Consider the following 21,546-nt stretch of genomic DNA (forward strand, 5'->3'; position numbering starts at 1 on the left):
TCACTCGAAACAGTTTTTCTACAAGACAAAAAAATGGTGAAAGTCTTGGACGTGGATACTTCAGCTTTCAGAAAGACATTAGAAAGTAAACGGAGCTATTCAGGCTTCGAAAGATATGGTGTTGCAATGAGTGTGGACCATTTGAGAGATTCTGTTCCAATTGATGCAGCCAACCAGGGATCAGCTATCAAATTGATAAAAGTGGCTCCATGCGTGAACAATTTTGCAGAAGCACCATCCAAGCATGTGGCAACAACAAACTGGAATATCTTTAGATCCTGCGTTATTCCTGAGAAGTGGACCACTGATAGCGATGGGTTGATTTACAATCTTACTGTTTTAGAAAAACACCCATATTCAACACAAACATTTGTTCCAATGGGGAGAGACCCCGAGGAAGATGCTTATGTGGTCAACGTGGCACCAGATAAGGATGGGCAGCCAGACTACGAGAATGTGGAAGCATATGTTTTCAAGGGTAATACTGCGGTCACATACAACCTCGGTACATGGCATAGTCCGATGGTTGTTTTGAACAAAACCACAGATTTCTGTGTAGTGACTAATGAGAACGATGTTTCCGAGGAAAATTGTGTTGAAGTGTTCTATAGCCCAGGCATTCCGATTAGAGTTTCGAAAAACTGAAAAATTTTTAGACGGTATTTAAATTTAGTATCTATAAGTGTAATTACGTAGACAGATACATACATAAATGTGATTAGTGTGACGTTGTGTCTAAACTATCTATGGATCAACATCCATAGACTCGGACTCCGCTGATGGCTGAGTGCCTGCATCAGCACTATCTCCAGCCTCCGTTGCCGCCTCTCCCGAGGTCGCTTTATCTCCGTCGTTCTCATCATCGTCATCGTCGTCATCGTCATCCTTAAGCGCGGTATTTCTAGTGTTTGCTAGATTGTCTAGAAGGTTCAACCATGGCTCGACATCGTCATCATCATAGACGGTGAAATCTTGATCGACTCCGACAACCGCAACGGTTGTATTAGCGGAATTTAGTTCTTTATCCTGAGCAAGTGTGTCTCTGAGTGCAATCAGGGCATACTCTATTAGTTGTTCCTTTGAGGCGTCTGGAAAATCTTCTAGTTTTCTTTCCATAAAGGTCTTAGCAGCCTGAGATCTTGCACCAATGGCGGCACCTACATACTCTAGCACCGAGCCAGAGGGCAAAAATTCGTACAGGTGAGCACCTGTGTCGTCGTAGCCTGCCACAAGCAAACCCACACCGTAAGGCCGGCCGCCTGCAGACTGTGTGTTTTCTTGCGCCTTGTCGGCTATAGAGTGGACGGCCTTGGAGAGACTCAAAGGTCTGTTGAACACCATTTTCGAAGACATGGCCTGTTGACGCAAGTAGTTGGACAAGATTCTAGCGTCTGGTGCCAACCCAGCAAGCGCCACACCCATATGGTCGTCGACCTTGATTATCTTTTTCTGGTAGGAGCCCAATTCCTCGGCATTTCTCTTCAACGCTGCCAACACCACATGTGTCTTGCTCACCAATCCGACAGCCGCTGAGCCCTGTTTTATGGCCTCAATGGCATATTCTATCTGGAAAATACGTCCCGTTGGCGAGAAGGTGGTTGCGTCGTTATCGTAATTATTTCTGAACTGCAGTTAGCATAAGCAATGGACGGCGTGTCCACGAGCCCTTGGTTGACTCGGTTGGTAGAAAATGTTAGTATCCCGAATCACACGTCTATCCCCATCGGCGCACGGCCTTGCCGGAAAAACAGAATTGTCCCTTACGTACCATATTTCGATAACCTATGTGTGTGTACTGCTGCCTCTGTTGGTGTCAAATGTTCCCGTTGCCACCCCAAAGCCTGCACTGCGTTGCAGCAGGATCAACGCTTTTGCCACCGACCCGTTTCGAGCTGCCCCAGCCAGCCGGTGCTCCCTTCCACAAATGCTCAGCGCGAGCGTCAGAAAAAAGGGCGAGCCGACTCTAACATGCTGAAGCTAAAGCTGAAGCTGATTGACGGTGTTGCAGTTGCTCTTGGGCCTTCTGAGCTGGTTGGACTGTGCTTCCAAGACTCAGACACGGCCGCATCAGCCCAACCGCCCGCCGGCAGGAAAAGGAATCCGCTCGTTATGGCAGACCTACGAGCAGTCGAACTCCTGGGAGTTCTGGCGGCCTCGTGGGAATTCCAGCCACCGCTCTCTACAGCAGCCTGCTGCTAAACTTTGGCCATCTCGTCGTACTTCCTCGAAATCCCGGTCACTCATGCTAGCAACTGCAGCAAGTAGCTCTCCGGTTCCTTCTTTGTCTGCAGCATGGCGTTCTCCGTGACCACGTGCAGCTAGAGCATCCTCCTGCCGTCGCAGCCACGCTCTGCTCTCGATGGTGGCTGTACCTGCGCTACCTTTGTATTATTCATGTCCGACGTTAGAAGTCTCGAGACTGAGGCCTACAATGACCCACCTGGACGTTCTGTGCTTGCCCACCTTTCGTGAGAAAGCCTTTTCTAGGCAACTTGGCTTACGTATTGGTACACGTGTCAAATGCAGCACCTGGTCAGGCATTGCACTTCTGCCCAAAACTAGGCCATCACGCGGGCTTGACGTTCGTCAAGCAGGCCGAATCCTCCGTATCTTCCATCGAAATGTAGAGGAAGACGTTAGTCATGTCACGTGCCCGTCCCCCGGCCCCGAAAGATAGGCCGCCCCTCGGAAAGAGACCGCCGGTTCTGCTTTTTTTCGTTATCTGTGGATCAACAACAGGGTCCGAATGCTCACTGAGGTGGAGAAGAAGGACAGGAGGAGACCAGCACGTCTGTTCGACTCTAGTGGGGCTTGGCTGCGAGTGGGAGGGCTAGCGGACAATCAGCGGAGACATACTTCTCTGTGTACTATTGCAATCAAGTCTTGTGTTCGGCTATAGTTGCGTTACAGGTTCTGCGTGTGGAAAGAAACGCTAGTATTCGGACAGGGATAGATAGGAGGCGCCTTTGCTTTTTCGGAAATTATAAACGAGGAACGGCCGACTGCTTCGACACAGACACAGACCCAAAGCCACACTACGATGACCTCGAAGGAGAGGAAGGTGGTGATCAAAAACAGCTCCTTTGTGGGCCTCAGCTCTCGCTCGAAGACAGGCTGTCTGAGCTGCCGCAAGAGGAAGAAGAAGTGTGACGAGGTTCACCCGGTGTGTGGCCCCTGTCAGAAGAAAGACACCGAGTGCATCTGGCGGAGGCTCAACATCAAGTCACAACGGTACACCTTCGACCTGCAGCCGATGATTGAGTCACAGAAGATGATGCGTCGGGAGAAGTCGTCGGATACTGTCCCGCGTGTGACAAAGTCCGGGTACGAGAAGAAAACGCAGGAGCATAGAACGAGATTCAATGACGACAAATTGTCGACCAGACGTAGGTCTCTGACAAAACTCGAGACCAGTCTAGAGCCAGAAAAAGCGTTGTCTGACTCTTTTGCCACCGCTGACAGTGAGGAAGCAGTGGCGGTTTTACCTGCTCAAGACATCAAGTTGGACGAAAAAGAATTGCCAGAGTCCACACCTGCAACTCCTGCTACTCCTGCTACTCCTGCCGCCGTTACTCCTAAAGAGACGGACTTGGCAGTGAAAACACAGAGCACCTTCAACTGGTTCGGCGACTCCCACATGCACACGCCAGATATCAATCGTGCTGTCGACGAACTGATGGGAGAGGAAGACACCTTGAACACTTTCATAAGCAACGTGGTAGAGCACGTCAAATCCCCAGCATTCAACCCCGAAACAAACTTCTTGGACCTAAGTATAAACTCGGCACTGAAACAGGTGCAGAACTACATAAATAAGAGGCGACGGTCAGGTTTGCACGAGCTGAAAGGGGTAACAAACATCAAGGGCAGCTCAAGTGGGGAAACCCATCCTGTTTCTGTTGTATCCCCATTTGATACTGACCAGTTCATCAATATTAAGGACCTGGACGATGATACTGAGACGAAAAAAGTGGAACTATCTTCAAACGCCGTTGAGGATAAGTTACAACCTGTTTCTGTAAGCTCCATTTTGAGAGAAAATGTTTTAAAAGAAGATAGTGACATTGGAACTTTAGAGAAAACCGAGATTTTGAAAGAAGAACGAAGGAGAACCGAAGATGTCAATTTTGATGATGATGAAGAAATTGAAGAGTATGACTCAAACGATAAGTATCTCCCCATGGACGAATCACAAATGCTCGAAAATGTTTATGTGTCTGACACGGATCTCTTGCGTGTTTTCAAATCGAAAAAGTTACACCCTTATTTGAAACCAACCGTGCATTTGTTATTGAGCAAAAACAACTCTTTGAAAGTAATTAACCCTTCTTCACCAATTATGAGACAATTGGACAGTACAGGAAAGCTTTTTCTTGAGAACTATGTCACCAATTTGGCAATGACGCATTTGAATATTGGTAACGATCAATTTTTCCTCGATTGTGCCATAAGTCAAGCGTCGACTGATCCAGCCATATTGTATTGCTTGGTTGCATGGGGAGGGATGTTTTTGGTTGGGCGAGACAACGAAATAGCTTCAATGTATTTTGATAAGAGCCTGAAATTTATACAAAAAAGAAGGGAACAGATGAAACTGGCCACATTTGACAATGAAAAGTATCTTCAACTAATGCTGTTCTATGTGTTGCTCTCTTGTGCAGAAATTTCAACCGGTGATGTGGGAAGATGGTACCATATGTTACTCCAATGCAAAGATATTATAAACCAGTACGGTGGCTTAAAGCAGTTTGTAAAAAAAAACAAGGACAACAAAGTTGCGAAATGGATATTGAGCAACATCTTTTATCATGACGTGCTATCCACCAGAACGACTGATTTAGGCACGGTTATTTCCATAGATGAGTATAAAGATGTTTTCAAAACTCAGAAGTTTTTACAAAATGGTGATTATGGCCTTGATCCATTTTACGGGTTATCTCAAGATCTATACCTTTTGTTAGGAGAAGTTGCAAACAGCAAGAAAGCGCTAAAAAACTCGAAGTTCCCCTTCAGTTTCTTTCCCCTTGATGGTTTAACAGCGGAACTTGACGAAAATTATTTCAAAAAAGTGGAAGAGTCGTGGTTTCAGGTTTATGATAAAACCATTCAAGATTGCAAGCCGTCGGTGGATATGCTTGCTACTGTTATCAAAAATGATCCTAAAGGAAAACTATTGGAGCACCACCTTACTTTTTTCGAACTGACTCAAACATGCTTGAGAATTTACATACGAATAACCTTCAAGGAAATAGAATTTGACAACGAAGAGATTCAATCATTATGGAAGGTTGGAATTCGACTTTTCAACATACTGATCGGTACGAAGTTACAATCTCTATTGGGTTTATCGCTTTTGATGCTCGGAGTAATCTCTATTACTGAGGAACAACGAGAGCTAATGAAAAATAGCTACGACACCTTTTTAAGAAACTATCAAATTCTCAACGTACGAGTATGCTGGGAAATTATCCGACAGGTGTGGAAGAAGTATGATGACCAGGTGGCTAACAGACAAAAACGGTTTGTTGATTGGTCGGAGACTGTGAGCTTAATGGGCTGGAATTGCTGCTTTTCGTGAGCTCATATTTACCCTCTGAACATTCCCATGACTGAAAATAAGGCATCAAAATTATTCGTCATAGATCTATATAGATGTTTATAAAAACTGTAAAACTATTGTACTATTGTTGTTGTTGTTGTTATCATTAACTTCTTCTATATTTACAAGGTTTTAAAAGTAGCGAGAAAAACTAGAGCTTATTGGTTTCTTCTGCATCTTCATCATAAAGGCTCTTCGTTCCCTTCATGAGCTCGTGAAGCTGAATAATCTGATCGTCTGACATTTTTTCCAGCATGTTATCGGGAATATGATATTTTTTCCAATCCTGGTCCGTATTTTGCAAAACCATTTGAAGATATTTTTGCCAAGAACTCAAGAAACCAATAATCTGCAGTGGATTATCAATGTTCTTGTGGGCTCTAAATTCAGCCTTGACATACATATCTCCCAGACTTCTTTGGTCAAACGGTAATCTTCTGTGTGCCCTCATGATAGCTCTGTATAGTTGCAGCGGGGGAAGTAATGGATTTTCATTTTCCTTTGTCTTTTTGAAAGTTACCTTGAACGGAATCTTTGATGCATTTAATAATCTCCGCGTTTCTCTCATTCTGTTGGGCCTGGTATGAATTTTAGTTAGAAATCAAACTTCTAATATTTTGCCCTTAACGGACATGCCAGTAAACAAAACCCAATCGCAATATTCATGCTGAGAAATACCTCCATCGGAACTTTTCTGCTCTGGTGCGAATGCAACAAATTATTTCAGGCTAATCGCCAAGTGTCTGGAGATATGTCAGCGATTAGGAAGACCCCCTCTGCTGATAAAACTAGCTGAATGCCTGCACACCAGTGGAGGTATGGCAGTCAGGAGCATATCTCTAAAGTTTAAAGCCGAGCATGAGTTTGACTTCTTGGTTGGTAACTTTGCCAAATAATCTATGACATTGTCAATTACATTGACAGTCGTACGTCTCACGACATAGAATATGTTGTATGTTCAACTGGCCTCGTGAGAGGGGTAACAAAGCATAACGCTCAGAAACTTTTGTATCCAAGCCTGCTTCAGCATACAGTGCATAGCCGAAGTAATCATTTTTCTTTGAACAAACTTATCAATAACTTTATAACTAACAGTACAGAAATTAACAAGTAATTTTGGTCTTCACCAGACTGTAACGGATCTATTCCCATTTTCGAAGGTATTTACATTTCTTTTTTAAGCTCCCTATAGCATTGAGAAAGGTAAAGTATTGGTAGGATTGTTTTGTGCTAACATTCTGTCCCCAATCATTTGCTCGGTTTCATCTTCAAGCGGGCAAAATGAAGATCAGGAAGCTTACGTAAAAAACTCTTTCTTTTTGAGGCTTATCTAAACTACAATCTGCTGATAAGAAGCGTTAATTCTGTTTTACGAGACTAAAAAATTGGCCTTTACACTGATATCAGATTACTTTATTTTTTCCGTTGCAGTATAGGAATTTTTTGATCGCCAAACTCTGATCGAAACTGGAACGGCAAGAACGTGGACCAAGTTTTTTGATTGCAACTGCGGCGGTAGTACCTTTTTACGCGATCAGGTACGAGCGCCAGGGATTGAACAAGGGGAAATGAGGCGTTTCCTGTTAGGCATAAAGCAGATCTACCAAAGCAAAAAGTTTAAAGTCGGATTGGTGGTACTCCAAGTATATTAAGTGTTCTTCTGAACAGAAAGGGATGGAAACATAAAAGGAAAATCAAAGAACTGAGCATTGTACATGCTTTGCAAAGTAGAAAAATGCTAGCTCGATATGCAGACAAAATGAAAAAAGGGCAGAGCTTTCTCTAGCTTTATTTTAATCGATCCGTAGACGGTTCATCAAAAGCTTGCTATCAACAGTCTCGGGTAGCCTGGTGTAATTATTCATACCTCCCATACCTACAGGAGTTTTTGGAGTTCTAAACTTTTCAACAGAAGAACTGGTGGGTGTCACAGGGGCATTATATGCAGAGCTCATAAAACATGAGAGAGAATCTTGCGTGTTCGAAAGAGACGAAGCTGGGGATTGCGTGCAGTATTGTGCTTTTTCGAACTGGGTACTTTCCGCAGAAATTGATGATGAGCTGTACTGATTCTCTAGATCAACTGATTCCTGCTTTGAAAACCCCCTTTTTTTGAAGTTAACTTTTGGGTATAGCCATGAAAATAATAGTAAGATTAGAGATACAATGAGGACAAATAATATGGTATCAATGATGGTAGCTTGTGTAAATTTGAGTGCACGTGCCATGATATCTCTAAACGAGGTGCTTTGAAGTCCTTCACTTTCAGATACCAAATCGATGTTCACTAACCTGTAGTTGAACAGCCCTAGACCGACTTCTTTGACCGGTCTGAAGGTATCCGTATCCTTAGAGAGAACCGCCTCCAGCTGATTTGTGTCTCTGAACAGATGTTCCCTCATCAACACCGAATCGTACTGAGGTAGAGGAACAGCCATTGAGGTACTTTTGATTCTGTTCCTTTATCTTTCTCACGTGTTGTCCTTGTGACACAGGGTATGACTATTCCATGCTGTTGACCACAGGAAGGGAGTATAAGATACGGAGTTGCAAGCAAAAAAAAAGAACTTTGACATAGAGAATTCAGTTTCGTCATAGATGCAGCGCTCAAAAAAAAAGGCACTTACACATAGAAATCTAATGCGTAACAGGCTGAGCTTCTAAGAATAGCGGATAAAAGGTACTTGGTTTTTCTGTTTTTCATTTACATTGTCTACTGCTTTAGAAACACTTTTTTCTTCTAAGAACCTAAAACCTTGAAGTTGGATGTGTATACACAAAATTTCAATTTACATGAACTTGTATATACGAAAGGAAAAGTAGATTATATAGAATAAGATATATCGGGGTAGTGGGTAATTGGGTTTAGACGGCATGATCCATTTATTGTTGAGCGCATTGAACACCTGGTTGTCCTCCATCTTCGTCCTCATCTTCATCGTAGTATCCACCACGGTTGGATGTTCTTGGAGCGTGCTTGAGAGGATCGTATTCCTCGAATGTGCAAGAATCATCAACTTCAACCCCCTTTGGAATCTTCTGGACCGGTCTTGCAGGTAGAATCTTCTCCAATGCCTTCAGTTGCTCTTCGGAGGCAAAGTGGTTCTTAGGGAATTCAACGTCAAATTTAACAAGCAAGTTACCGAATCCACCATGCTTTGGAATTGGCATACCCTTGCCACTGACTACTTTGGTGGAACCAGGTGCAATGACTTCACCAGGTATAATTTCCAATTTCAACCATTCACCACTGACGTGCTTGAAAGCAACCTCGCCACCGGCCAATGCGGTCAAAAGATCTATCTTTTGGTTGATGTATAGGTCATCACCCTTTCTAGTATATAGCTCGTTTGGCTTTTCCTCAATGATAAAAATGACATCACCTGGAATGACATCTGGTTGCTGATCACCCTCGCCCTCAAAGACAACCTTTTGTCCCTCCTTCATACCTGGATAGACGTTAACTTCTAAGATCTTTCTTTCATTGGTAACCTTCTTACCCTTGCATGTCTTACATCTATCAGATTCAGCCATAATGTCACCTTGACCATTACACTTATCACATTGGGTTTGGAATCTTTGGATCATAGGACCCATCTGTCTTGTAACAAACTTGGTACCAGTACCATTACAACCAGTACATTTCTTGACGTTCTTACCACCCTTACCGTCACAGTCTTTACAAAGAACGGTCTTGTTCAAAGCCAATTTGGCAACTTTACCCTTGTACAACTCTTCTAGGGTGCAACCTAGAGAGTGCTTGATGTCTCTGCCTCTGACAGGACCAGAAGGTCTGCCACCTCCACCGCCGAAGAATTGGGAGAAGATGTCACTTGCATCCATACCACCCATTCCCCCCATGCCCCCTCCGTTAAGACCTTGCTCTCCGTATTGGTCATAAACGTCTCTCTTTTCTGAATCGCTCAAGATCTCGTAAGCTGCTGTCATCTCTTTGAACTTCTCAGCTGCTTCTGGAGAAGGATTCTTATCTGGGTGGTATTTCAAGGCACCTAATCTGTAGGCTTTTTTCAGCTGCTGCTCTGTAGCATCGGGTTTCACTCCTAACGCGTCATATAACTTAGTATCGGCGACCATTGTGGATGAATTATGTTTTGATTTGTTTGGTTCTAGTGAGAATAGCTGGTTTGTTCTGGACTTCCTCTAATTGATCTATTCCTAACAATGCAGTTTTCCTCTATTTATATGTGAAACTGCCTTCAATCTGTTTTAGCTGCTTTTTCTATCTAGAATCTTTCTCCTTTTTTATTGGTGAATAGGGAAAAAATAAATCTCTGCTGCTTCCTGCTTAAGTTTTACTTGATCTGACTCTCAAACAAGTTTCAAGAAATGCAAGTAGTCGCCAAACCTATTGCGTCCTCTTCTTCCCTTCCCTCCAGCTCCACTTTCATCTTTAAAGTCGCCACCAAACATAGTTTCGTTTCCCCGTTGCGCTTCTCCCCATGAAAATTTTTCCTTTCTGGAATCTTCTGCCGCGCCACTCGATTTGCTCCCAAAAAAACGATATGCGCCACATAGTCACGTGTCTCAGACAATATATCTGGCATGTCGGATGTTGACAAAGGGTATGACACTATGAAGCCTACGTGTTACGAACGAAAATAGGGGTTTAGTAGAGAGACTTTCAAGATCGGTCTAGCACAGAGTAAAGGACAAAAAATTGGCTGGTTCATCATTTGGAGCCAATTGCTAAACTATGCCAATCACGTTTGAAAATCTTCCGAGGGATTATGAGCAGCTGCAGGTCCCAGTTTACATTTTGAAGGGACGCTCAACAGCAAAGTCGTCAGGTATCATTGGCGCCTTCAGTGACAAGTTCTCTGACCAATTCTATGAAGTAACAGCCGGATATTTCAAGGCTTATTTGCATCTTAGCCCTGGTGTGAACAAGATCACATTGAAACACTTGGATGGTAAATTCCAACCCAATGGCTATGCAGCCTTCGATACGGACAAGAAACCTTTTGACCAGGTGACTATTTCAATCAATTATACTCCGATACCGGATAAGCAGTTTACTGTTCCTAAGATTCACTTATGTGTGCTAGTTGGAAGAGATTCCCCAGCGCTGTTTGACTGCCCTGCCAACAAGATGTATGAAGGAAATGGCTTAGCTACCGCCATAAAAAAACTAAGAGTTGGAGGTAGACTGATGCAGGCGTTTACCTTGGATGAAATGAATAAGAACGGATGTGGCAAGCGGTGCTTCCGGTTTGTGGAAGAGGAGACTACCAGTACTGTTAGTTTCCAGGAGGAGATGAACAAGGTGAAGAGAAGCGAAATCAAGATACATGTTATAAAGAGTAAACGATCTGTTGCAGAAATCAGGGATGCAAACTACGCACAACAGAACCAACAGGCCAAGGAGGCAGGAAAGTTGTTTGAGTTTGCACTCGATGCGTTAAAGGATGCAGGGGGGGTTTTCGCCGATAATGCTACAGCCAATGTCCCTGCTCTTGCTGCTGTGATGATCTTAGATGCCCACTGGGACAAGCCTAGAAACATGCTTCTTGGCCATGCTGCGCTAGGAGGAGGAACAGATAGAATCAAATTAGCTATTTTTGGTTCTCAAGGGCTACATTCATGGCCAATGAATTGGGAATCAATCCACAAGTCATTTACTGACTGTACAGCATTGAATACAAACGAAGTTGTCAATGATTGCAATGAGTGCTCTCAGTATTGGGAATGTCTTTGCGTTTCTCTTGGTGCTTTTATGCACGAAATTGGCCATTCTTTAGGTTGCCCTCATCAAGAAAACGGTGTCATGTTGAGAGACTATGTCACTATGGATAGGAAGTTTTTGACATCTGAGGAGAATTGTATTCGTACCAAGCGTGGAAAATGGGGTCCAGTTTTGACAAAGGATGAACCTGGCTGGAATAGATTAGACATTCTAAGATTTTTATACCATCCGGCATTTGCATTGCCGGGCGATTTTGAGGACACAAAATTTAGACCACAGTTCACTTTAATCAATCAAGGCATGAAGTTACCAAACGGACTTACAGGAGAGCCTTCTTTTGTTGCATATGACGAAGACACACTTGATATTTTATCAGACACTGGGATTTATTTGGTTGAATGCCATGTTGGAGAATGGTCAAGGCTTCATTACGAGTATATCCCAAGTTTCTATCAAGGATCCGACCCGCAGAGATACGTAAGATTGAAATACAGTGTAATCCAACAACAACTTGCAAGTGAGTTTAAAGGCAAACCAGTGCATCTTGAAGTGTTAACAATGGGATTTGGCCAACGTTCAATTGATAACCTACAGGACTACCTAAAGCAACATTCCAAAAACATCACCTTGTCCAACAACAGGTCTGCCAAAATGTCCGACAAATACGGCCTTCGGGAGTCGAAACCAATCGAGGCTGTATTTCCAGATAAAGCTATTGCTTTTTTCAGAATAAGCCACGGGTCAGCGCTTGATGGTATTGAGACCTTTTTTACCGACGGCAGTAAAGTAACTTTTGGCAACCCTAAACCACACTACTCTGAATTCAAGCTCGATCCAGATGAGTTTGTAATTAGTGTCGCCTTTAGATCTGGCGCATGGGTCGATAGTATCCAATTCACCACAAACAAGAGAGTCAGTAATAACTTTGGTGGTGATGGAGGCTCTCTACACAAAGTCCCCCTTCCGCAAGGAGGGAAGCTCCTGGGGTTCTACGGTAGTCTCGGAAGCTGGATTGACCAAATAGGTATTTACTTCAATTGAATTGAGATATATGTCACCACGTCATGGCTCTCCTTTATAGGGCATTAGTAATCCGAACAAAGTCTCCTTTAGATAAATATGTGCAAAGAGGACACAAAGCCTTATGTTCAGCATTTTAAAGCCACCCGGTCTGGAAAAAGTCTTTGTTACGGCCGATAAGTTATTTTCACAAGTTAGCTGAGCGGAGATACAAAGAGGTGCAATTTCGCTAAAATTGCCGCTATTTATTCGTAGTCTGATTGGGCTCTTGTCGAGAACGAGTTTAAGCTTGCAAGCATCGCAATCTTGCTGAGATATTTTGATTTTTAAAACTACCCTGGATGCATCGATCTCATGAAGGAGGCATGCAATTAGAGATTCAGCAATCTTCTTCGGATCGTGAGCCCGTTTCTTTGTTGGCAACATTCGCTATTGCGCCATTATTTTAGTGCGCATAGTCTTGTTTCGTCTTCTCATATCTATTGTATCCTTGCAACTCTGTAACTGTGAACAGGAAAAATAACTTTACCTGTACTTCAGCTGACTACAACAAAAGGATCGCCATTACATCCGGTAATTGCCAGCAAAAATCAAACATTTTAGGAGAGGTAAATATGTACTTAATTAACAAAGATAATTATCTATTTCTTACCGTAAACTTTTTCGAATGCTTGTTCGAAGTCTCCGATCAAATCGTCGATATCTTCAATTCCGACCGAGACTCTGAGTAAGTCTTTGGTAACACCAGCTGCAATCTTTTCCTCATCAGAGAGCTGTTCGTGGGTGGTAGTCCATGGGTTGATGATCAACGACTTTGCATCTCCCACATTGGCCAAATTTGAAAAAATCTTCAATTCGTCAACAAAACGAGGACCTGCTTCTTTGAAGAGATCACTGGTTGGATTAGGAACATCTTTGACACCAAAGGACAAGACAGCACCGTAACCGTTCGTTAAATATTTTTTAGCGTTCGCATGGTATGGATGAGATTCCAAACCTGGATATGAAACCCATGCAACATATGGAGAATTTTCCAACCATTGGGCCAATTTGAATGTGTTGGAGCCATGTCTTTCACCTCTTAATGCTAATGTTTCCAAACCCTGTAATAAGAGGAAAGAACCGAATGGGTTTTGACATGGTCCTAAATCTCTGAGTAACTCGACTCTGACATAGGCGATATAAGCAAATTCCCCAAACTTTTCATTCAGGATTGCACCGTGATAACCTTCAGAAGGCTTTGAAAATTGTGGGAACTTTTCTGGCCAGTCGGAGAATTTGAAGCCGTTATCCTTTGCTGGATCCTTGTAAACCACAACACCACCGATGGTGGTACCGTGACCACCAATCCATTTGGTGGCAGAGTGAGTGACAACGTCGGCACCATGATCCAAAGGTCTACAAAAGTAGCCACCAGCACCAAAGGTGTTATCAACGATGACTGCAGCACCCTTGGAGTGCGCATAGTCACTAATTGCCTTGAAGTCTGGAATATTGTACTTCGGATTACCAATGGATTCCAAATAGACCGCCTTTGTTTTGTCGGTGATCAGGGACTTCAGCGATTCCAGGTCGTCACCATCTGAAAACTTGACGTCGATGTTGAACAATTTCTTGAAGTTCTTGAAAGCGTTGTAAGTACCCCCGTACAAGAATGAAGTGGAGACAATTTCATCACCGCTTTGGGCAGCAGCCAAAACTGCCAACAGCTGGGCGGCTTGACCAGAGGACGTGGCAACGGCCATTGAACCGCCTTCCAATGCTGCTATTCTCTTCTCAAAAACATCTTGAGTTGGGTTCATGATTCTGGAGTAGATGAACCCCGGTTCTCTCAAACCAAATAAGTCTGCACCATGCTTAGAGTCCTTGAAAACGTAGGACGAAGTTGCGTAGATAGGAACTGCTCTAGCATTGTTTGCCCCTTCTGGGGTTTCTTGGCCTGCTTGGACACATTCAGTGCTGAATTCTTGAACATCACAGTATATATAGAGGATGGAAGTTTAAAAAATGTTAGTATCTTCGCAATGTCACAAAAACTTTATCTCAGCCGTTGCTCCGGTACCGGAGGAGCTTCTCCAAGGTGAAGCCAGCCCGACTTACTTGTCATTCTTTGTATATTGATTTGATTGTTTTGAAACGTGAATTCCAAACACTGACTCCGTAAAAATAATCATTCAAGGATGCGTATTGGAACGAAGTAGACTCTGTAACCCACGTTCAGAACGTTCACTTTTATAGCTCTCCGATCAACTATGTGTCACCACCATCTCCGGAGCATTTTCACCGGTAGTGGTTCACATCACCCTTGACCGAGGAAAAATGATGCAATTTCACGTGGCCAGGTGCTCTCTTGCACGTGTCGTGGGGAAGCCCGAAAGTCGCGACAATATTTTTGTCGCAGAGAATGCGGCTCAGTTGTTTGTGCTCAGCAATGCCATTTTGGGAACTTCGTCGGACTGCATGCTTTTTCACGAGCCGCCTGGAGTGCTCTAATGCAGTTTTTTAGCTGAGCAACAGCTCCATAATTTCCCTTATAACTGCTTTAATTTCTCTTTGTTTGGGTTTTGCCCTCCATCATCCTTTTCTCCTTTTCTTCTTGGTTCTTCCTTCTTACTTTGGCTTTTTTCCAAACAACTTGTAACTCACTCTAGAAGTGACAAATTTAAGTGACTTCAAAAACCGGTGGTAGAAATTAAAACCTAAATTAAACGTAATGGTATCTGTTGCATCTAGTACAGCTTTGAGCAAAAGTCTACAGCTTGTTCTCTCTGTAATTGTGCTCGGTTTAAGCTCGAGTTTATTGAGTAACAGATCCTCTCTCTCTTCTGCGTCAGAAGCTCTATCCGACTATAATTTGTCTAACAACGGTACTGGGTTTAATTTGACTAATTCGTGGAAAACTGAAGCTGCGGCAGTCAGCTCATCAGCATTCACGCTATTCTCTTCTGGATTTAATTACTTCTATCCAACTACGGCCTTGACTATCTTCAGGGGCTCAGGAAGTTTTATTTCAAGCGATAGCGCAGTGTCTCCATATAATTTTGTGTCTGTACCAGCAGATGAGTTTGCAAACAGCTCTCCTTTGTCAGTTTCAGCCGTTCATACGTCATATTTAACTTCCTTGGTGGGTTCAGAAACGCTATCAAATGCTTTTTGGTTCGTTAATATGATTGTCCAGATCGCAGATTTTGCATCAGACGATTGTTCATCTGTTTCGGATTTGCTAGACAACTATAATTTGACTGGAGTATCGAACTCTCAGTCTCTTTCCAACTACTTTAACTATTTTGACAATTCCTCTACTTCAACAGTTTACGATGAAATTCATGAAGCCCTAGCTTTATTCAACATTACTGACTTGGGTGACTTCCAGATTACTGACCTCAACGGAACTTCTCTTCAATCGGATCTTCTTCTCTCCCTAAATCATGATTGTCAAGTTAAAAAGGCATCAATGGCTCTATCAATTCTTGTCTGGATTACTCATATCTTATCCTCCGGCCTTTTGACGTCCGAACTCGTCTCTTTCTGGAATAAGTTTTCCAGCATTAAGTCTAAAGCTTTGAAGTTGAAGGAAAGTGAGATCAACAAAGCAAGCGAAAATGAGAATGAGGAAGATGGAGAAGAGGAGACCGAAGAAGCTGACAACACAGAAAAGAATACCAGCTCACATAATGTGCTCCTCACTTTTGACCACAGGTGGGGAGTCTTCGACATATCGCTAGATGCTCCTGGAGCAACTGATCTTGAAGGTTAGCTTTGAATTTTTTTAGTTATGTTTTTGCTTGTACCACTACTATTGTTTTTGCTTAATCCTTTTATTTAGTAGATCTATAATATATTCTTTAATAAATTTTAATAATTACTTTTTTTTTTGATATATACTACTTACAAAAAAAGTTTTGGAGAATTATGATTTAAGATAGCCATTTTTATTTCTCTCCATCAGAGGGTTTTAATAGCAAAAAGAGATAAAAGATAAAAGAAAAGTTAGCACAGCATTTCAAATTCCCTTTTTTGAGAAAGTGATTAGATTAAAAGCAGATTAGTAATTTTACTAGAACAGAGCTAACATCATTATGACCAAATATACCCAATTGAATTTGATGTGAATTTTTCCAGCGTGGGCGCTGTAAAGAGACTCCACATGGATATTATCTGTCTGCAAAGTTTGTGCCACACCAGCACATACATTAGGAGCGGAAAACGACTGAGTTACTGATGGTGTGACTGTAACAGTGTGTACTTGGGTAGCAGTGGAAGTCGCCACATACACGGGCGTCTGAGAATAAACTGATGTTGCAGTAGCAGATTCAATATTGCTGGTAAGTGTTGCTACTTGAGTTTCTGGATAAATTGTGGAAACTAATGTGTTATAGCCAGTGGAGATTGAATAACTGTTTGTATAGTCCTCTCCCCATACGATTAATGTTGATGTCACAACTTCTTCGTAAGTTTCTGTCACTAAACTTAAGCTTTGGGTGTAACGGGTGTAGGGATATGAAGAAAAGTATGTTGTCCATTCTGTGGATAAGTATAAACTTTCTTCTGCTGAAGTTCCATTTTGATACCCAGGGTAATAATGAGCCGTGGAAGTAAAAGTGGAAATTGGAGAAACTTCAGTTGAAGTACTGTAATCTACCAAAGCCGAGCTTAGTGTGAGAGTGCTGACGGTAGTGTATGTTTGAGTGTCAGTGACTAACAAGACAATTGCTGTAGTCGTGGTGATAACATATGTTTTGGTGGTTAGTGATCCAATGATAATTGTTGTTGTAATCTTTCCTGAACCGGCAGATGTTGCCACTGTTGTTGGAAAGGCTGTGGTTAACACTGGTGAAGTACTGGCAGTAGGTATGGTAACCGTTGTGTCCGTATATTCTCCTGGTGGAGTGGTAGCAGTATTAGTGGTGGCATCTTGGGGAGAGGTAGTAGTAGGATAGGAGACTTCTACGTGACTGGTAGTATCATCAGATGGTGATGTGGTAGTTGTATCTTCTGGAGGAACCACTGATGTAGCTACTGGTGGGGTATATGTAGTAATAGTTTGTCCTGTACTTAATGTCCCTTGAAGTGAAGCATCTGTCGTAATTAAAATACAGCCATCACAAGAAAAATCAGGATTCCACTACTCGACAAAAAATTATTACGAAAGAAGAGTACAGTAGATTGCAGTATATGTTAGTATCATTTATGGCCAATTTACTTTTACGGTTGTGTTACTCCATTTAGTTGATACGGAAAGGAGGCTCATCCAGGGTAAGTCATACTCTGGTTGTTATAGCATATACGGAGGAAGCGTAGTAGCTAGTAGTAAGTGCAAATAATAGAAAGTTGATTTTAGTCATTATGTAACAACTGTTTGCTGAGAAAAAGGTTTGAGTGTATAATCAGAGATGTCAAAGAGAAAGAAGAAGAGAGCAACAGGAGCAAAGTAGAAGCAAGAAAGAAGGGATGAAGGAGAGAGAAAGAAAGCATAAATGCTTAGAAATCTAAGAATCTTTGGCGCGGGAAATTATATTTCAGGCTTACGGTATTAGGGCTTTTATATTCACAGTTGAATATATATACATCCACATATACAAGGAATAAACAGGTAATTTCCTGGTTCACATACCCAGAGCACGATGCAGGGTATTGCAAAGGTTATCGACATTGTTACTGCTTCTACTGCTTTTCGTTGATTTGGCGTACTCACTATGGGCGTCGTCTAAGTCGTTCTCGTCACAAGAAGAAGGATAGAAATCACTTTCATCAAATTCTAAACCACAGCAAACACAGATAACCTCCATGATATCTGTCCAATCGGCCAGATCTGCCACATCAGGACGGTTGCTTCTTTTTTCGGCTTCAAGGCCAATCTCAATCATTATATTGCTGGTTGTCGGGATGTTTCTGACGCTTTGCAAAGACGTACTTGAAACAATCACATTGAGTATGCTGCCGAGAGAAACTGAGCTTTGGTATTTTTGAATATACTGCTCTAATACATTTCCGACACGTGTGGTTCTTTGTAGTTCGTTCAAGCCATTACTATTATGTTGAAGTGAATCCTGAAAGTCGTCCAATTTGGACAAAATCATATCACCGTGCCTATTCAGATCTTTTTTGTCCAACTCATAACTATCTAGAATACAGCTGTCCATGGACATATCAGATGTTGAGCACAAGACAAGTAGAATGTGTATTCCAATCATTGAAAGGCTTCTTATGATGTTTTTGAGAGGGACAGTTGAGCTGGGTATATGTTTAGTTTGGTTTAAAATGATGATTGCATTTGACGGCTTGGCTGAGAAGACTAGTGAGTTGATTGTATCTTCATAAAATCTTGGACAAACGCCAGTCGGTAACCTTCTATATCCATCTTCACCAACATAACTTTTCAAGGTTCCAAGAGTCTCGGCATCGCTCGGATTATTTGACTTGGTGTTGTCAATTAAGTGGTCAAACTCGTCAACTTCTAAAGTGGAAGTAAATAAACTGTAATTTAAGTTCATTCTCAAGTTGCTGAGGGCCGCCTTCCACCTATTCTCTAATGTCTTGGAATGGAAAATGAATTTGTGATAGTCCTTGGAAGTTTTGCTGTTCTTCATAATCAAAAACCCCGGTTCGGATGAATCTATATAGGTCGAAAGATTGACACTGATCAAATCATACTGAAAGTCAGTTGATTTTAAGGCAAGCAACATGTGCTGGAATAAAAAGCAGTAGCTTTCAATTGCTTCAGAAACTATACCACCTTCGGAGTTTAGAAGGTCGATTTTATCTACCATCCTTAAGGAACCCAATGACTTAATTTCAACGTTGCTTAATATCAATTCTGGATCAATAGTAGCTTTGATAACGCCTTGTAAAGAGAGATTTATCAAATCCTGCGTGAACTTTCGTTCCACCAGTTCATCTGCAAATCCAGCACACCAAGATGTGTCTTTGTCTTCACCTCTAGACTCTCCAACAGAAGTAATTATAGCTGAAGTACCGGAAGCACATGAGCCTCTGGACGCCTTCTTGTTGTGAGTTTTGGAAGACGCAGTTTTGTCGGTCTTGCCTAAACTTTTTGGCAAAGAGGAGCTCGGGTTCTTTAAAAGCGTCAATGTGCTCAACTGATGTGCCGTGAAATCTGAGTTTGACGAGCTTTCAGTGTCCACGAATTTTGGGGAATCCGAAGATGTTGGCGTTACAGGTGAGCTCATCGACAAAGTGGACTCATTCAGCGAACCGTGTGATTTCTCTATATGTGAGGCCAATATTCTGTTGTATATGTTTGTCAACAGTTTTCCGTCTTTGGGCGTTGCTCGCGTGGAAAATGGGCATAAGGCGCATTCTGGGAGAAATTCTGGTATCATTGCTCTATCAGGTAGAGGCGTATTTTCTATCGATAAGTTGAGTTCCAGCTCCATTATTAAACATTCTTCATGAGCCATGTGGCTGCACTGCAGCTCTACTATGCGCTCTCCGTCTTGGAGATTGTAAAATGTGTCAAGATCAATGTTGCAAATAGAACAGGCGTTCTGCTTTCCAACAGATCTTTTCCTGATGGGTATTTCAGGCCTCGTGAGCGATGGGTATTGGGTATCACTGTTCAACTCATTATATGTTAGCACTTTGGGTGAAGAGGCGTCAAAACTATCGATGTGATGGCTTACTGTTGGCTTTTCTGTGGCGTAATCATAAAGGGAAGCAAGCGGGACCGATGACGTCGGAGACACCTGCTTCTTCTTCTTAGGCGTCGCCGTTGACAATCCCTTGAGGTTTTTCAACTTTCTTTTGAACAGCTCTATTTTCTTGGCGTATATGTCTGACGAGCTTGAGATTTCTGGCAAGGGCGGCGGGTTGCGCATTCGATATCGATCTGTGCCCACTGGTGGCTGTTTGTTTGCTCTCGGAGTTCCGATATAGTGTCTGTTCAAGGCCGGTTCAAGCTGCGAAATGGTGTCGGCGTCAATGAAAGGCCCCATATTTACGCCAATGTTCGCTTGATATCGAACCTCCTGTCTGGGCGTTTGTTTTTTCATAGTGTAAGGGAGGAAGCAAACACCTATGCTTATTTAATAATAGTATATGCTGCTGTATGCGTATCTGTAGCTGAAGCTCTATTGGTGGAGCCACGTCTTTAGTTGTAAGTGTGCTGTTCAAGAGGGTCAGACAATCCCTTTCAGCCCTGTCGATGCTGCTCCTTTGGCTTCCCAGTTGGACGTCCTTCACGGTGGGTACCTCCGGCCGATTTTGCTATCTCTGTAGCTTTTCTGTGAAGCTTAAGTTTGTACTTTCTGCCCTCCTGGGTGTTGCCGTGGTGTCCATCCCAACAGTAGATTCCTCATCTGCCTAGGAACATGACGAGAATCAGGAACAAGCTGCTTGGACTTTCGCAGGAACATCTGAAACGGCACTGACGTCAGCAGCGCTCCCAATCGGGCAACAGCGGAGCAGTCGGTCACATGACCACATGAATCTAAAGTTTTCCCGTCTTCACGAAGCTCCAAGATGTGAAAGGAACGTCTCTGGACGGGGGGAAGCGGATATTCACCTGCCCAAAGAGAAACAGAAGCAGTCTACAGATTGGAAACAGCTGCAGCTTATTGTGACACATGTGCTTTATTGTCGGAACTTTTGCAGCACTTTACCATGGCGATCTCGCATAACTCTCCCGTGAAGAAGATCCAAAAGAGCATTATCAGCGGCAGCCAATCGTCGGTGTCTGCCACCGACAGAGGCGGAATAGCGATAGGCGACGACCCGGATGATGTTTGGAACAAGACACGGGCTGCCTGCGTGAAGGCGGTGATGAAGACGTTTGAAACAGAAAAAAATAGACACAAGGACGTTGAGTGGCGGGAATCGCCACAGAGCGCTGCTTCAAAGTATGAACAGTGTTTGTTTAAAAAAAACAGTTACTCTTTGAACGCATACAAGCTGCGGTTCCGGAAAGATCTTACGGCGTTAAAGAACTCCAAAACCGAGTTTGCGCTGGACATCTTGGCAGGAGAACTCGATATCGACGACTTTGTTAGTTTTGACGAGAAGGATTTAATATCTAAGAAACAGCAGGCCAAGGACTCAAAATTGCTGGACGAGGAGCTCAAAAACAAGATGGGCAAGCAGTTTCCAACCAATATCAATCAGATAAAAAATCAGAATGTTTTCATTGGAGAGAAGTGGGGCATCTCAGAAAGTGCTGCCAAGATTGATCCTGACTTCGACGAGGATTAGCGACTTCTGTGCACAT

The 21,546-nt window shown here is 42.8% G+C and overlaps 11 protein-coding genes across 11 annotated transcripts; 5 read left to right on the forward strand and 6 right to left on the reverse strand.

Annotated features, from left to right (window-relative positions):
- Nucleotides 1-105: 105 nt before the first annotated feature.
- Nucleotides 106-618, forward strand: PICMEDRAFT_26364 (hypothetical protein; the record flags this gene model as incomplete). Its single annotated transcript, XM_019162444.1, has 1 exon — nt 106-618. A coding segment is annotated over one exon (513 nt), but the record flags the coding sequence as incomplete, so codon positions are not given.
- A 34-nt stretch (nt 619-652) lies between these two features.
- PICMEDRAFT_15269 (hypothetical protein) lies at nt 653-1,843 on the reverse strand. The gene is made up of 2 exons (XM_019160743.1): nt 1,769-1,843; nt 653-1,626 (listed from the first exon to the last, which is right to left on the reverse strand). The coding sequence occupies exons 1-2, from the start codon at nt 1,769-1,771 to the stop codon at nt 745-747; spliced, it is 885 nt and encodes a 294-aa protein (XP_019018412.1). The 5' UTR covers nt 1,772-1,843; the 3' UTR covers nt 653-744.
- A 2,301-nt stretch (nt 1,844-4,144) lies between these two features.
- PICMEDRAFT_27188 (hypothetical protein) lies at nt 4,145-5,569 on the forward strand (the record flags this gene model as incomplete). Its single annotated transcript, XM_019162486.1, has 1 exon — nt 4,145-5,569. A coding segment is annotated over one exon (1,425 nt), but the record flags the coding sequence as incomplete, so codon positions are not given.
- A 181-nt stretch (nt 5,570-5,750) lies between these two features.
- Nucleotides 5,751-6,167, reverse strand: PICMEDRAFT_30840 (hypothetical protein; the record flags this gene model as incomplete). Its single annotated transcript, XM_019162659.1, has 1 exon — nt 5,751-6,167. One exon carries the CDS (start codon nt 6,165-6,167, stop codon nt 5,751-5,753), a length of 417 nt encoding a protein of 138 aa, XP_019018414.1.
- A 743-nt stretch (nt 6,168-6,910) lies between these two features.
- Nucleotides 6,911-8,120, reverse strand: PICMEDRAFT_15273 (hypothetical protein). Its single transcript, XM_019160744.1, has one exon. It carries the CDS (start codon nt 8,035-8,037, stop codon nt 7,393-7,395), a length of 645 nt encoding a protein of 214 aa, XP_019018415.1. The 5' UTR covers nt 8,038-8,120; the 3' UTR covers nt 6,911-7,392.
- A 147-nt stretch (nt 8,121-8,267) lies between these two features.
- On the reverse strand, nt 8,268-9,979 carry PICMEDRAFT_15274 (hypothetical protein). The gene has a single exon (XM_019160745.1). It carries the CDS (start codon nt 9,692-9,694, stop codon nt 8,483-8,485), a length of 1,212 nt encoding a protein of 403 aa, XP_019018416.1. The 5' UTR covers nt 9,695-9,979; the 3' UTR covers nt 8,268-8,482.
- Nucleotides 9,980-10,313: 334 nt separating this feature from the next.
- PICMEDRAFT_71390 (hypothetical protein) lies at nt 10,314-12,344 on the forward strand (the record flags this gene model as incomplete). The annotated part of the gene is made up of 1 exon (XM_019163910.1): nt 10,314-12,344. One exon carries the CDS (start codon nt 10,314-10,316, stop codon nt 12,342-12,344), a length of 2,031 nt encoding a protein of 676 aa, XP_019018417.1.
- A 487-nt stretch (nt 12,345-12,831) lies between these two features.
- On the reverse strand, nt 12,832-14,562 carry PICMEDRAFT_15275 (hypothetical protein). The gene is made up of 2 exons (XM_019160746.1): nt 14,424-14,562; nt 12,832-14,289 (listed from the first exon to the last, which is right to left on the reverse strand). Exons 1-2 carry the CDS (start codon nt 14,428-14,430, stop codon nt 12,965-12,967), a joined length of 1,332 nt encoding a protein of 443 aa, XP_019018418.1. The 5' UTR covers nt 14,431-14,562; the 3' UTR covers nt 12,832-12,964.
- A 73-nt stretch (nt 14,563-14,635) lies between these two features.
- Nucleotides 14,636-16,237, forward strand: PICMEDRAFT_111070 (hypothetical protein). The gene has a single exon (XM_019159751.1). It carries the CDS (start codon nt 15,037-15,039, stop codon nt 16,078-16,080), a length of 1,044 nt encoding a protein of 347 aa, XP_019018419.1. The 5' UTR covers nt 14,636-15,036; the 3' UTR covers nt 16,081-16,237.
- Nucleotides 16,238-17,843: 1,606 nt separating this feature from the next.
- On the reverse strand, nt 17,844-20,605 carry PICMEDRAFT_15276 (hypothetical protein). Its single transcript, XM_019160747.1, has one exon. The coding sequence runs from the start codon at nt 20,333-20,335 to the stop codon at nt 17,930-17,932; it is 2,406 nt and encodes an 801-aa protein (XP_019018420.1). The 5' UTR covers nt 20,336-20,605; the 3' UTR covers nt 17,844-17,929.
- Nucleotides 20,606-20,945: 340 nt separating this feature from the next.
- PICMEDRAFT_10314 (hypothetical protein) lies at nt 20,946-21,530 on the forward strand (the record flags this gene model as incomplete). Its single annotated transcript, XM_019159660.1, has 1 exon — nt 20,946-21,530. The coding sequence occupies one exon, from the start codon at nt 20,946-20,948 to the stop codon at nt 21,528-21,530; it is 585 nt and encodes a 194-aa protein (XP_019018421.1).
- Nucleotides 21,531-21,546: the final 16 nt, after the last annotated feature.

The sequence above is a fragment of the Pichia membranifaciens genome (assembly GCF_001661235.1).
Source record: "Pichia membranifaciens NRRL Y-2026 unplaced genomic scaffold PICMEscaffold_2, whole genome shotgun sequence".
In the NCBI taxonomy this organism is placed as follows: domain Eukaryota; kingdom Fungi; phylum Ascomycota; class Pichiomycetes; order Pichiales; family Pichiaceae; genus Pichia; species Pichia membranifaciens.